At 30.1% G+C, this 16,594-nt stretch overlaps 1 protein-coding gene across 2 annotated transcripts; it reads right to left on the bottom strand.

Annotated features, from left to right (window-relative positions):
- Positions 1-19: 19 nt before the first annotated feature.
- eIF3d1 (eukaryotic translation initiation factor 3 subunit d1) lies at positions 20-10,384 on the bottom strand. Of its 2 annotated transcripts, none has more exons than XM_014426805.3 (11): positions 10,128-10,384; positions 10,007-10,052; positions 7,768-7,939; positions 7,421-7,621; positions 7,103-7,235; positions 6,850-6,997; positions 6,632-6,762; positions 6,287-6,499; positions 5,757-5,899; positions 4,645-4,837; positions 20-452 (listed from the first exon to the last, which is right to left on the bottom strand). In XM_014426805.3, exons 1-11 carry the CDS (start codon positions 10,278-10,280, stop codon positions 360-362), a joined length of 1,626 nt encoding a protein of 541 aa, XP_014282291.1. In that variant the 5' UTR covers positions 10,281-10,384; the 3' UTR covers positions 20-359. The 2 variants fall into 2 exon arrangements, with proteins under 2 accessions (XP_014282291.1, XP_014282292.1); XM_014426806.3 differs by having other exon boundaries at positions 7,421-7,612; positions 10,128-10,383.
- Positions 10,385-16,594: the final 6,210 nt, after the last annotated feature.

Raw genomic sequence — 16,594 nt, 5'->3', positions numbered from 1 at the left:
GTGATAAAATACAACAACCTTCAGTAATCAAATTTTATAATATTATTTATTGTGTAAGTTAGTTAAAGGAAAAATATTACTATTATAAATTATCATAAAATGTTTACTCTTTTATAATCAGTTATCCACAATACCAACTTTTTATAAAATGGAAAACGTATTTTAGTACGTATATGAGTAAATAACGTCCACATATATACTTAATATGTGAATACTACATAAACACATATACATACAAGCTATTTGTGTGATATATAGATATACACATGTGTATATACATGTAAACACACAAATTTATAATTATTTCTATGTTTTATAACTGTAAACTTCTGAAAAAATAGATTATGATTCTTCTTAAATTACATCAGGTAGAGGCCACCCTCCTCTTCCTCAGCATCCTCATTCTCAGATTCAAAAGTGTTATCAGGAATGTCATAAAGACGAATAAGAGGCTGGAAACAAACATAAATGCCAATTAATCAGACTTCTAAGAATAAGATAACCATTTTTTACCACATAAATATATTTACTTTACTAACAATTAGCATGGTAAATAGAACAATTACATCATAAAGAAGGAACATAAATGCATCTGAACAAGTAAGGTTAAATATAAATAACAAAAACTGCTTTGTAATCATCATGTGATAACTTCACAAATGGGGTAAAAAAAACATTTTTTAACAACATAGCATAATGAACTTATGTTTTTTTATGCCAGCATATGGTATAATGCAACTTATGTTTTGATCAAATGAACAACAGATTAACAAATGTAGTACTATACAGAACAAACAATGATAAAAAATAATTAACATCATGATTATTTAAAGAAATTTATGAAAGAGAGGCCAAATAAGAGGAAATAGAAAAGACACTAACAGATGTGGGAAAGGGAAGATTGGACAAAAATAGGTCGATGAATCCAATTACAAATGAATATGTTCATATACAGTGAACAAAAAAAGTATTCGTACACCATTCATTTTTTAGTTTAATATACTTGTTTGTACTGTACTACTCTCTTTAAAAAATAATAGCTTTCATGAAAAAAACAAGATTAATTAAAAATGTAATATATTTCATATTGATGGTAAGAGATATGAGTGGAAGAAACCCAAAATGGTGCTGGATCTAAAGAACATTGTTACTACAGTTAAGCATAGAGGTGGTTCTATCTTGGTTTGGGGCTGCATGAGCTGGGCAGGGGTTGGAGAACTACACATAATCAATGGCATTATGATAGCAGACATGTATATTGACATATTGCGTTGCAATTTAAATAACAGTGTTAAAAAATTAGGAATTGAACAAAATTATTTATTTCAACAAGATGGTGATCCCAAACACACCACAAGAAAAACTAGTGAATCGTTATTGTACAATGCCTGTAGGGTATTTCCTATGCTCTCTCAGTCCCCTGATCTGAACCCAATTGAGAATTTATGGTCTTTATTGAAAAAAAAATGTTCGGACTTTTAAATGTTCAAATAGGAAAGAACTAATAGTGAAATTGAAGACAGGGTGGAACGAAATCGGAAAGGTGACTCAAAACCTGGTGGAGTTGATGCCTAGAAGGTGTTTGGCTATAGTAAATGCCAAGGGACTTCACACAAAATATTAAGATATGTACATATGCATTAGTTATTTACAACTTTTTGATAATATTTAACGGTATAAATACTTTTTTGGCCCAAGAAAAACATGTTTTTTTAAAAATATAATAAGTATATCTGTAATTTATGTCTTGTTTATTTCATGTAAATATTTATTTTTCACATAAGTAGCACAGTAAAAATTGTAATAGTGTTTAAAGAAAATAAAGTTTATTAAACTAAAAATTAAACGGTGTACGAACACTTTTTTTGATCACCATATAAAATTATCAGTACTGCCGAATCACTCAACCAAAAAATACCCGTTTAGCACCTTGAAAATACCTGTTTTACTCGACAAATACCCACCATTAAACCTGTTCTTCAGAATAATTATAACTGTAACTGTATCATTGTTACAGTCTTGATTGTACTGTCACATTAGCTCTGGTGTGATAGTTGATGGTTCAAGTATAAGCATGTATATGTCTTGACAGTGAACAATCGTACAGTTTTAGTTATTTCGACCAAAGTCGCAATCACTATCATGGTGGAACTGTTTGATAGTTACAGTCAGATTGATAAGACAGTTTATGGTCACAATACTATTGACGAACTAGGTCTGACGTGATAGTTGATAGTGTAAGTCATGCCCTAACTACCACGTTAACTGTCACGTTTAACTGTCATATGTATACCTCTTTTGGCTGAATAATTTATAATCAGATATAAACCACAATTATTTTTTCCACAAATTCATTCCTTTTATTAATACCTCAATATTTGGTAGTTATTTCGAATGGATGTATTATTGTTTTTAATTAATTATTCGTGACTTTTAAGCTTACAGTTAAAATAATTAGAAATACATAAATTTGAGGAGGAGCATTGAAAACATAAACGTTGATAGTACAAAAATATCCATAGAAACAGTACAAAAATGTTTATATTTTAAAAACCGAAAAACCTTAAACTTTTTGTCCTACATACTTCAGCCTTATTACAACAAATTATACAAAATATAAATTATAATTATAAATATAAATCCAACCCGGGCCCCAAAAACAAATTTACCCGAGACCTTAAAATTGTTTCCACCCCGAGCCCCAAAAATAAGCGTACCCCAAGGCCAATCCTAGGTCCCAAAAAGAGATATGTCATAAGCCCCAAATGGCCTGGGTACGCCTATGTTCTAAAATTCAATATCTAAAGAAGAATCTCTAATGAGAAAAAGTCTCTAATGATTGACTAAAAAAACCTGGTCAAAGGACTAGTGCGACACTGCACTATCACACCTACATATAAAGTAAATACATTTTACCCGATTACCCATCAATTAGAATAGCTAACGTAAAAAATACCCAAAAATCAGCAGCACTGATAATTAGTTATAATGATAAAAATTAAAAATAGAGGTTAGCATCAAGTGACTAAATCAAGAACTTAATATTGATTTTAAATGATTAAACACTAAGCACTCAATAGGGTGGCACCACCGCAGAATGTCATGTCAGTATACCTTCAATATCTCAAGGTTATGATGCAGCGACCATACTATTTACTGGACACTGCTCTAGCTAGCACTAAAACTGTTACGGGTAATCTGGTACAAATATATATATTATATAAATGTATTTTTTCTTGTAAATACTTAAATTGTACAAATGTAACAACCAGATCAAATATTGCAATATTGTTAAATATATTATGTGAATCAAAAAAGATTACAATAGAATCTTCTGATCCACTAAATTCTAACGTCTTATATGTAGTATCTTTCGATGGTGTTTAATAGCTCATAGAGATAGCATAGTGCAACATGATAAACCGAAGTATGAATATCCCCTTTTGGGATTCTTCTCCTTAGGAGGCAGTGAGTAATAATATATATAGTGGATCAGTACATTCTAGTGCTACTTTTAGAAATATGTACTTTATTAAACTTTTATTTCATCCTGCTTTCTCAGGATCTCTCCTCTTTCCTGTACCTCCTATCCTTTCGTTAGGATCTACAGTGAATGCCTATAGGACTGGCATATCCCTTCATGACTGTAAGTACATAACTTATGGAGTGATCTCCATCCTGCAAGGACCTACAGCGGTAACCTGTACCACATGCCATCATCATTAACATAAGCGCATACCTTATGCACCACAAAGTGAAGTTTCCATCCTGTGATGATTCACAGTGGTAACCATAAACCTGATTCCTGTCAAATCATTTATCTAGCTACCTAACCTCTGGACATGCATTGTCAAGGCCTTCTGAAGCAGAGTACCCCACATCTTCAAATGAAATTAGAACTAATTAATTAAATACACCACCTCAACAATGATATTTTTTACATCTTCTATATCACACATAATGATGTGATTAAGGGTGTCTTTAAGCCTTCCAGAAAGATTTAAATAATCCAATAGTACATTTTTTAAAAGATGATTTATTTCAAACAAATGTGAAAATACACACCCTCTAGAATTCAAAAAACTTTGTGAGTCAACATAAGACAAGGATATTTTAAAATGGTATCCATTGAAAGAGGAAATTTGTGAAAATTGTATTATAAGCTTCACTTTTACAAGCAAAATACAAGTGAAGATATGTTACAAGCAAATATGAAACTATGCACTACTCCAAATGCCAAGAAAGTATGCTGAAATTAGGAAGAAGCATCCAAATGGAAGACAAAATTCAAGTTTGTTTGTTTTTTGTGCAATAAATACAAAACTCAAAGAATCATTTTTGGTAGATTATCTTTAATCTACTTATCTTTCTAATAGCAACAATACAATGATAGAGATGTCATTAAAAGGAAGTCATATTTATCCTGGGAGAGGAAGTAGAAAATTGTTGATAATAAGTTTCTCCCCAATAACATATTATTGAAACAACAGAAGCTACATGCAGGTATATTCTATAGAACCTACATACACTACAGCTATACAACCAGCAACCATTATAAATTGAGAGTAAAGGGTCACTAACCGTAATCTATAAACTAACATAATATAATCATGATAAACCATATAATAAAGCAACTATAAATACCTTGTTTGGATCTTTCATTATTAAATATTTTCCATCCCTCTGTTTCATGCATATATCAATTATACACCTGAGTATTCCCCAAGCATTATCCATATTTAACTTGATCTGAGTAGCAAATTCAGCAGGCTTATATTGTTGAGTGCCTAAGATGACATGTTTAGAAGAATCTCTAACATGAACTCGGGAAACATAACTGAAACAAAAATATACACTCATTAATACGGTTGTGATTTTCATGTAAATACATATATTTTTAACAGAGTCAAACCTTTTTCACAGTCAATGGTAAGGTTTAAATGTAAAAATAGACATGTTTCCAAATGTTTTCCCTGATAATGAGGTTTTTGAAATTTATATATGTAAAATTATTAAATATTTATGTTGCATTTAAATATTAGACATATTACTAATATGATTGTTTTAAAATGATTACACATATTTGGCATTTTAAATAAAACAAAAATACAACCCCTACTTTTAAGTCTTAAGAAATTAGAACGAATCTTGAAGAAAAATAAATTTCTGATCTAGTTTAGAGATTTTTGTTAACTTTTCAAATGTAACATGAAATAGAAATAATATTTATATAGTGAATAGCAAAATAAATAAAAAGTATAAATTATTTTTCTTAAGTCTATATATTACATTAATACAGACAAAATGATACAACTGAAGTGTGGACATAAATTTGCCTAAAAGCAAAAAAAAAAAATTTAATCAGATCCAAACAGCCACAATGCCATTTTTGACATTGCTAAAAACATAAAAAGCAGACAAAATACCTTACTCAATAATATTAACCCTAATTTTGCCATTTAGCCCCCTTTTTAGATTGTTGGCAATGGCTTGCTTTTCGGATCTGATTTTGGAATTACAATATCCAAGAAAATGAAATGATTCAATTTTTAAAACAGGCAAAAACAGCAATCAGGGAGTTTCACAATATAAGCCACTTTTTTGTAAGTACATCTAATATTAACTAAGCTAATAATTAAAGAATAAGCTAATTAGTCTGATTAAAAACATGAATTACATTAACAGTGTTTATATGGAAATATTCCAGCAGATTTCTAGAAGCACAGATAGAGACATTAATATTATAAAATTATTACCCAAATTTGATTTGGTCAGATCCAGCCAAAATTGCTTGCACAGTCCATTTAGCAAGCTTGCAAGCATTGTTCCTAAGTTCATTAGCCAATACTGCTCCACGTTGTATATCCAGTTTTTGCCTCCACTCAACACCTCCAGATAACTAAATAAATATTGATTTTCAATAACATTTTTAACTATAGCAACTAAATATATATGGATTTCTAGAATTATGTTTAATAAAGACTTAAAATTTAGGCAAACATTATTATATCTATATATAGAAGTAATTTAAAAATTAATTGCTTGTAAGTTAACAGTTCTAAATTTAGGGGTCACTTTAAAATGAATAAAATACTCTTTTAGTCTTGTTGATACTTATTACACACATAAATAAGTTTCAATATTAAGGAATAAAAAATTCTATTTCATGAAGAATTTACTATTTATTTATTATACTTATATTGAACTCTAAACAATCATTGAATTAAACTACAGATGTACCCAATAATCTTATTTCACTTAGCTTAGTAACATTTCAAGAAGTTACCTTAGAGTCCCATTCATTAAGAGCCTTGATGGTGAGGAACTGAGCATCACCAGAAGGAGTAGCCAAAGAAGCATCATGTTCACATCGAGCTACTAAAATAATACCATTATCTAGGTCCCATTTCCTGTAACGGTAGGCCACTGAAGCTTCCTCACCCTCTTCTGGGGATGTGATAAAAGGGTTAGATTCATCAAACTTGTAACGAGGTTCTCCCTACATGAAAACAATGAAAATTAGATAAGATATACATTTCTAGGTCTTGAAATGTTATCCCAGAGTCAACAAACATAAAACTTACAACAGAATATTATAATAAAAGTAAATTTACTAAAAATATATACTTACTGTTCTTAAAACCTGTTGAGAGAAATTATGGTTGATAAAAGTTGCTTCCAAAGCAAGATTACGAGGTGAATTCAGGCTGTTTCCATCATCCATTGGAGGTTCAACCGATGTTTCATTAACGGTTAATAAATCTACCAAAACAAAAAAATTATGATATTCTAATATTTTTCAATTTTTTTACACTGATACTTTTTAAAAAAAAATTAATTTTTAATTACCAAATTCAGTGTTATCTCTTTTGTCAAAGAAAAGCTTATCACCAATTTTCTCAATAACAATATCCCAAGAGTAATTTGAGCGTGTACAACACATTAAAGTAGCCAAAATTGCATCAGTAGCATACACATTTCCTTCGGTTTTAGACAACTAAAAAAATAAAAACCTTAAAAACATACTACAAACCAATATAAAATTTAAAAGACATGATGGCCAATAAAATCTTAATAACTCAACAAGTTATAATGAACTAACCTTCCTTATGATGGGATCATCAGTAGTTGTAACAGTGTGGAAAATACGGTCAATTCTTTGCAATGGTTTTTCACTTCTTACATTCACACGATCATACATTTTATCATAATACTCCAAGGAGCCACAACAAATTCTAAGGAAAGTTTTAAAAATAATAAGTACAACTTTCCCATACACATATATATGTTGTATATATTTTTAAGAATCAATATTTAAGGGTAATGCAAATATATTCAATAAAAATTAAACTAAGAGCTTTTATCACCACAAGGTAATGTGCTCAGATATTGCATAAGAAAGAATAAAATAGTAACTTACATATCTTCAGCTTCTTTAACATTAGGTAAAGATAATTTTGAAAGACGAGGGAAGTCCATCTCTTCAATCGTCACCCAATCAGGTCGAACAGTAACACTTGCATCACGATTTTTAATAGGAGCTTGATTTTTCTGATTTCGAAGCCCTTGTTGTTTTCCATACTTCTTGGCATTCACTACACCTTTCCGATCTCTGAAAATGCTTCAAATTACTCAAAGGTTAATGTATTATAGACAAAAGATTTACATAAAAATATAATCAATTTTAATCATTAGAAAAAATCAGAATATATAAAGATATTAAGATATTAGATATTAACGATAAAAGATATAAAGATATTAACTGACCCTTGTCTCTGCCCACCACGGCCCCTCAAATTCCTCTGGTTTTGCCTAAATCTTCCTCTTTGATATGGAGGTTTCTGAACTCTAGTTGTGTCCACCAGGTGGAAACTACTTTCGTCTTCTTCATGATAGTAGGCATACTGACTACCAGCTCCGAATTGGGATTGATATTTACCTAAAAAGGAAATTAAACTTTTTAGACTTTGATTAATACCTGTTTAGTAAGTTTAACATACTTACTAAATGCATTATTTTTATTTGAAAATGGAAAGTTCTTTTAATACTACCTCTCTACTACCTTAATAGAGTAACAAATTTGATTTCAATTCAAAATTATTAATTTAAAAAAAAAATCTTGAAATACCTCAATGAAGGAACAAAATAACATTCTTGAGCGTAAAAAGATTAATTTTTTTCCTTCATTATGTAAATGTTATTTTATGAGCCAGTTAATGGAGAATTATCACACTAAATGTAGGTTGAGAGTTTGTTTTATTAAACTGTTAAAATGAGGGTTTAATCTAGAAACACTTAAGTTCGATCAAACTCAGGGTTTTTGAAATACTTCAGTTTTTTTTTCATTTCTATTTCCATGATGGGAGACGAAATAAAGTTTGTATTAATAAAAAGAGAAAATTGTTAACTGATATCACATTGTGGGGAGAGAAGATGCAAAAATACATTTTTTAAAAACAGTATCAGGGATGATACTTAAATCCCATGAAAACTGTTCTACTGAGAATTAAGAAGGAAAGTGAAGGTTGTATGAACCAAAACAGAAGAATAGCTGATGTAAATGATACTGATGGATAAGTATCGTTATTATTATTATTTTTAATGTTATGTATTGTTGTTATTACTTTATTATTATTATTGTTATTGATACTTAAGTATACAGATATTTAAGATAAGACTTGAGAATACAAATCTGATGAAGTAAAAGCAGAAACACAAGGCATGTTCTAATTCCAAAGCTTCATCAAAATATTTTTATAACACATTCTAGTGATTCTATTTGTCATCTTAAAACATAATTTAAGCACATTTGTTTCTATGAGATATTTCTATGAAATTTGAAAATTGGTTTCTTATTTGTATTAAAGTTTTTATTAATCCAAATTTTTTTCATGAAAACTATTTGAAAAATGGGGTATTTGGGGTTCCAGTGCAGAAACTTCAAAACTTATTTATTATTATACTCATTTATTTGTATATTTATTATGTTACAAATCAATATAGACAGAACCCCATGGAAAAGCATCAATTGGGAAGTTTGTCTATCCATTTTTAATAGTGGTTCCCAACTCATAGAAGTCTGCGGTCCACTAAGCCAGAAATGGACCAACCTTGCCATTCAGCTAAATCTCAAACATCAGTAACAATAACTCTCCATAAAATATGAGCTACCAAAGCTTTCCAATGCTCAACCCTAAAGACCTCATGGCCCAAATATGATCTGCAGACCACCGGTTGGGAACCACAGCTTTGGAGTGAGTGAAGGGAATGGTAGTCAACAGATGTAATCTAATTAATGCAAAAATAATATAAATAAAAAATATTTTATTTTAAGATAAAGTATCAAAGTATGGATAAAAATCAAAAGGGCAATGTAACTACTGAAAATATTGTTCATCCTAAAGGTAAGCCTCAAAACATTGTTGGAAAAATATGTATGAAATAAAACCACTATCAGAGAGAACTTTCCACTAAACTACATAATAAATAAAATAAAGAAAACCTTCTAATGTGAAAAATATTATACAATAAAAGTACTAGTAGGATTTATGAATTTTCGAAATTATCACCATCGGAGCTTGTATTGTATAAAATTACCTTGATTACCATTAATCATGTAATCTTTTCTTGGTTTTAATCACCAAATGTACATTCAACTTGATCATTGTTTCACTGTTACTTTTTATTATACTAATTTTATGCCACTACCATTTTTTGTCTTATGAAAAATATTGCCTATAAAAATGTTGAGAGAATAATCGTACTGCACTTAATTTATATTCCTCAACCTACTTATATTTTTTAAAGCTTACTCTCACAAATGTCAACATCCTCAATGGGTGTACATAATTGATCAAATATTCTATAACTATGTTAAAACACAACTAATATAAACAAAAACAATCCTCAGTATAATAAAGACAATTTTCGTTTATCCACCTATTCAATTTAAATAAAAGGTTAAACCAAAATTTGACATATGTTACTAATACAATAATTAACTTACTAGTGTACTTCTTATCTTGAAAAGTAGGCCCAGTCCAATCGGAAATCTTTAAAAATTAAATTAATTAAATATAGGAAGATTATAAAAATGCTAAAAACAAAAACAAAATAAAAATTAATACTTTTCCTAGACGGTCTCCTTTAGAAAAAGGCTGATATGGCATGTCTTTAAATTGTTCCGGCATTTCACAGGGACCCCAACCATTAGGATTGTCATGAATTACGGGCGTTTTAAATCTAGGTAATTCTTCTTGATCAAGAACCGCGTCTCCCATCTTAGTATATACGACAAAATTTTAAACTTTTAACAATAAACCAAACTTAAAGCTTAACCTTACTGCTGTTGAGAGAGACAGGGAGCAACGTGGTTTTTCTAAAGGGTGGTTTTGCAAAGAGGTCTAATGACTAAAAACAATCGAAGTACTGAACAAGTATCAAACACTTCTTCATTACACTGTTTGTTTTGTATTTGTGATAATTTAAAGATGGATCACAAATTTTTAAAGTTACTGAAATTATTTATTATTTTGTAATAATGATGTATTTAAAAAAAAATAGGCGTTTGTTTTAACGCCAAGTATTACAAAGCTATGCATAAAACTTATGGACGAAAGTGAAAGTAAATCAACTTAGTATTACCATGGTAAAACAATGATTTTGACTCCAGTTTTCCTTTTGATCAGTCTTAAATTCGTTTATGCCATAATGTCATTATGTTTTAGGTGTATGGATAGTTTAAAATAAAAAGTCAATTGTATTGATACTGGTAATAATTCATCTAAGGCGTGTGTCCTGTCAACAATTTATTGTTTTCACTCTTCTCTGTAATATCCATTAAACAAAAACAATATTTTCTTCAATCATATTTCTTTTTTGTTGTCTCAAAACCTTCCTTATCATTATATACTCTTCTAAAGATTTTAGTTTCTGTTAAAAACTCTTTTGTGAGCTCGGGTTCGGTACATTGTTTGGAAAACCTTAAATAGGACGAGGATTATCAGTTCAATCCTCGTCCTATTTCTAAGGTTTTCCAAACAATGTTAACAACATCAATATTTTTTAATTTCGAGAGTTATTTAAAATTATATATATTATGGAATGATGTCCAATTTCTCGATAAAAAATATTATTACCATGATCTGCTATTCCCTTATAAGAAAAGTGGCCCCGAAATTCGAATCTTTAAAAGCTTTTGGTTCCCCAGATTAAAAATTATCTTTTGTTTGGGTTTTAAACCTTCTTGCTATCCAAATTCATCTTCCTCCAAGTTAAAAAGTAAGGGTGAAATTTTTTTGATCTGTTTTTCAATCGACTGTCATTACTTGTTTTTCTAAAACAGTCAGTTTTTTACCCATATTTTCCACGTAATAAAACTGAAGCTCCTTTCTTTTGAAAATATATATATATATATATATCATATATAACATAACAACCTCGACAAATTCATTCTCTGTCATAAGAAAAACAATTAATAAAAGTCTGCTTAAATACAAATAAATAACAAAAATAATTATCTGAACATAAAAATCTTGTAAGGAGTAGACAAAGTCAATTGAATCTTCAGTTATAGTACGAGGAAATTAAGGGTCAAAAAATTGGTTGCTATAAGAAAATCAAATATTATTACGTTCTCAATTACTTTGTAATTTGGAATTGCAAGAACGAGAAAACAGAGATACAGGAGGAAATATCCAATATGACAGTAACAATTAGAGAACAAAAACGAAGGCACATAATGAAAAGAGAACAGACGAATTCACCTCAGTTCAACCTCCAATAGGGACCTGAGTCATGGATACCACATCAAAGAAGGAAGGAAGGCAAATCAAATAGGGACACCAAAATGCCACTTGCAAAGCAGTCTACTAAAAAGAAAACATTTAAGCAACTATAATCGCAGCAACTCATACCTAACACCAATCAAGACGAGCTCAATTCAAGGCCAAGAGGCAAAACTGATTCACTAAATTCATTCTAAGAAATTTGTGAAAAAGAACCGCACCAACACCGCTTTACTCGTCAAGAACAAAACTACAGGGCAGCTTATTCTTATGGCCAAAATTTTAAACGACTGATCCATTTTTCAAAATTCCCTAATTTACGCTTTGCTCCATGGAATTATGAAGTAACCCAAGAAAAAGAAAATATAGTTCAAATCACTTTATTTGTTTCTTTACACTAAACTCTACAGCGGTAGCAAAGAGTTTATCGCCGACCTTAAAAGGAATACAGAATGTTTTCGAAGGCAGGTGGATGCGACCGAAGCGTAGACAGGACGCATCATTGTGACATTCTGTGTTTTTGTTAGAAAAAAAGAGCATACATCACTACTTTGGTAGAATAGAAGAACATCTCACAAAAAAATAATATTTTAGTTAATATTTGATGTATTTTGTATATTGTTACGTAGACAGTGGTTACTTATTGACAACTCTACTAACTTTGGGATAATCTAAAGATGAACCCCTATGAAGAAACCCCTATCTACAGTAACATCTTTGGGACTTATTTTTGGTATTTCAGAATAAAACTTAAACTTCCTTTTTTTTTTTTTTTTTTTTGTCTGATGAGCCCATATTCTGAGTTTATAGAAGATGTTTGACCGAAATTAATTTTGTTATAGTTGTTAGAAATGATGATCATGAGTTTTGAGACCATGAAAAATTTATATTAGAAGAAATGAAAAAGATTTTTTAATGGATATTACAAACTTGGATGAAAATAACAATATAATAACAAATCGATGTCATACATTTGAAGGATGTACTAAAGTATTTTTGGATTACTCATATAATGTTCTCAAACCGTTTACGCCCTGCAATAAATTCATTCTCTGTCAACATACGAAAAACAATTGATGAGACCCTGAAAAAAAAAAAATTAAAATCATCTCAGTAGGTTATTTCGTGAAAAGGTTCAAGGTTCAGGTACCCATGTTAGATAGACAGATATTCAAAAACAATAGTGCACTTTATAAGGTCTGTAATAGGGTTTTTCTTTAAAACCCTGAAATTACAAAAAAAAAAATTAATATTTCAAAAGAACGAAAGAAATGAGGTAATGTAATCTATAAATAATTGTACGTAAAAATCATCCTTTCACAATGAAAGCTGAACAGTGACAAAAGACGGCTGCAAGAAACGGTTTTGCCAAAATTGAGTAGTGTTTTTCTTCCACAGTAGTTAGTAGAGACCGTATTTTCGTGCAATTGCATCTTTGGTCTCCTAGCTTCAAATTTCACTAAACCTCCACAGAAATTCAAAATATGGAAAATATATAGAAATAACACTAATTTGATTGTGCATAAAATTGAACGTTTTGACTTTTCTCTGCACACAATTGCTCGTTCTGCTCTTTTAGGACTAAATTTTGATTTTTGCTACTTAAATATAATTATTCATCTGAAAGTCTCATATTATGCACATGTAGGTTGTTAATAGTTGTTTTTTTTTTTAATTTCATAAAAATATAAAAAATCTGTCCGGAATAAGGTTGTTACAGGGAACAACGTTCTGTGTTTTTATTTTTAACTAGGATTCCCCGTCTTCTTAGCCCATCTATTTTTCATTTCCAGGAACTACTCAACCCTGCTGATAGTGAAAAGGAATCCCTCGGAAGTATAACAAGTTAGTTGTCAAACTTTTAAACAGAAAAGCTACCGGAAGAATGAAAAGTGTCGCTCATTGTCCCAATAATAAATGAGATACAAGTGATTGTATAAATTATAGAGGTATCAGTTTTATTAATTCTGCTTATGTACGGTCTTCTCAATTACTCTGCATAATATGGTATCGTGGCATGCGTGAAGAGACAGTTTGGAGAACAGATCGATAAAGTGAGAGAACAAGACTCTGTGTGAATGCTCTTCATTGATTTTAAGACGGCATACTGTACTATGATTAGAGAAGAGCTTCATAATGCAATGCATGAATTGGGAATACCAGCAAAGTTGATGGCTACTATGGAGGGCACCGTCAGTACAGTTAAGGTCAAGGGCAGCATCTGCGGCTCCTTTGCATTTTGTTCGGGCTTTAGACAGTGTGACTTATTAACCCCACTCCTTTTTAATTTTGTTCTAGTGATTATCATGAGTACAGGAGGATTAAATAATGGAGGAACAGTATTCTACTGCGGAATGATTCAACTACTTGCATATGCATACATTGTGGTTGTTGCAGGAGGATCACTTGAAGCTGTGAAGGATGCATCCTGTTGGTTGGAAGATGAGGCATAGAAGATCTTCCATTCAGCATAGCTCTATGTTGTGGAAAGCAACACTACTCAAAGTTTATCAAGCTTTACTTATACTTAGGGTCCAAAATTAATAATAAACATAATGAAGATGAGGAAACAGCAATTAGAATAATTGCTGCCAATAGAGGTTACTTTTTTCTAATAAGCCTTCAGAAAAGTAGACTATTAAGTTGTGCAGCCAAGTTTAAGTTATAAAAGACTATTATTCAGCCAGTAGAGGCATAGACTCTTAAGAAGACATCTGCAGAATGAATAGATTGGTTCAAAAGGAAAATTCCTAGAGGGATAGTAGAACCTAAACTGGAGGAAGGAGTTTTCCATCTATGAGGAAACAAGGAAGTTTACTTAAAGTATGGCAATCTATCTCTCAGTTTGCTCAGGTTCAGTGTATGAAATTGTTAGGACAGCAGAAGGCTTTATCATGAGAAGGTAGATGGAATTAGGTCAATGGGAAGACTAAAAGCAAGATGGATGGATAATGTATAAGAGAATTTAATAAAAAAACGGAATATCTATTGGGTGTAAAGCCAACTGGGGTGACTGGCTAAAGACAAATGGGCAAGTTAAGGACCACTAATTGCATCTATTATGCCATTAATGAATGAATCTTTGGGATTAAATTCAATATATAGTTATATTCATTCATAATGTTTAAACAATTAATGGAATTTAATGAGGATATTATTAATATATAAGTGAATTTCTGCAATAATAATAAAAGAAAAAATCATCTAGGATTTTCTAATAAAGCAGCATATGACATAATAAACCCAAAGTTTTATCTAAAATCAAATTTATTTGGACTAAACAGCAATTAATGGTAACTTTTTAAAAAGTTAAATAATCTAGCGTTTTGAGTCAGGCTTATAATAAATTAATATGAGGAATATAAACTTAAATTGAATCAATACTTGTAAATTATGAAAAGTAATTCTTGCTTTAGGAACAAAAATCTTTAATTATAAGTTTTTATTTGTTAATGATCCTACTATTTTACACAGTAATTATTCCAGTAGTTAACACAGAGGATAATAGAAAATGTTGAAATATTTATGTTGGTTTAAAATAAAATAGTGCATTTTTATTGACTCAAGGATCAAATATTTCTTGTTGCTTATAAATGGTATACATTTTGAAATTAAGCATTTTATGGTTCCGAGCCTTGTAGGGGGTTGTTCCCAAACATCTTTTCTATCATCCAAGACTTATAACAGACTTATCCAAGTTTTAGCAGTATATATAAAAAAGTTAGTGGGTATTCCCAGAAATAATTTATATGCTCTGAATAATTTATTTTTTTAATTTTATTTTATCCATTTATAGAGGAGTCAATTTACTGCTAAAATATTTTTCAGACTTGAAGAACATTTATACCAACTTCAATAAATGGCATTTGTTTAATTATACCTCGAACTGGCTGAGGGGAAACCTGGGTAACTAACATCACCGAAGTACTGATGACCGCTCAAAAAAGATGATTGTCCATAAAGTTGTTATTCAGGAATAAGAAACATCAATACCATTATTAGCATAGTGGTTTTAAAAAAGTACTTATTAGCCCTGAAAAAGGGCAAATTTCTAAATAATGTATTTTCTGTAAGCCAAATCATCCAAATGTTTTGAAAATCCTATCTCTTTATATGAAGGAAGAGTAGTTTGGTTCTGATTTTGTCCCAATAATATCTTGAACTGCCTGAAAGGAAACTTGGGTAACTTACATCACCAAAGTTATGACTGATCTGATAAGATGCATTTGCATTAAAGTATTTTTTGATGATCAATTCCATGAGATTTTTTTTCTCAATATTTTCTGATTAAGGTATTCTAATGTTAATAAAATATTCATGCTTTAGCCTGAATTGGGTAGCAACCTCTTAACAATCATAAGGTTCTGTTACAGTGGTTCTATCCCATAGTAATCTACAAAAGGGTGTCTTCTCCAGAAAATGAATGAAAATTAGAAGGTTTAGTATCGAATTTTGATGATTTTTTAAAAATAGTTTATTTATCTGTTTAAATTTTTTTTCTCCCTTCATAGCAGTTTACAAACTCATAAAATGTGTGCTGCGGGACCCAAGAATCTCATGGGCTACTTTAACAAGCATATACCTACGTACATAAAGTAATTTTAGGCTCATTCTCCTCAAAAGGAAAATAATGAAAATAGTGATAATAAAATGCATAAAAATCACAAAAGAGTATGGAGGAAATAATTTATAGTATTTTTTATAAGTTGAATTAAAACATTTATTTTAAATAAGATAAGTTTCCAGTTAGATTTAGTATAAAGAGAGCAGACAAAGTCACATATTTATAAATAAAATTTATAAATATA

This window comes from Halyomorpha halys, unplaced genomic scaffold (genome assembly GCF_000696795.3).
Source record: "Halyomorpha halys isolate HHAL.00 unplaced genomic scaffold, Hhal_1.1 Scaffold595.1, whole genome shotgun sequence".
Lineage (NCBI taxonomy): Eukaryota > Metazoa > Arthropoda > Insecta > Hemiptera > Pentatomidae > Halyomorpha > Halyomorpha halys.
Note: the sequence above shows the minus strand (reverse complement) of the source record. Positions and strands in the feature narration are given on the sequence as shown.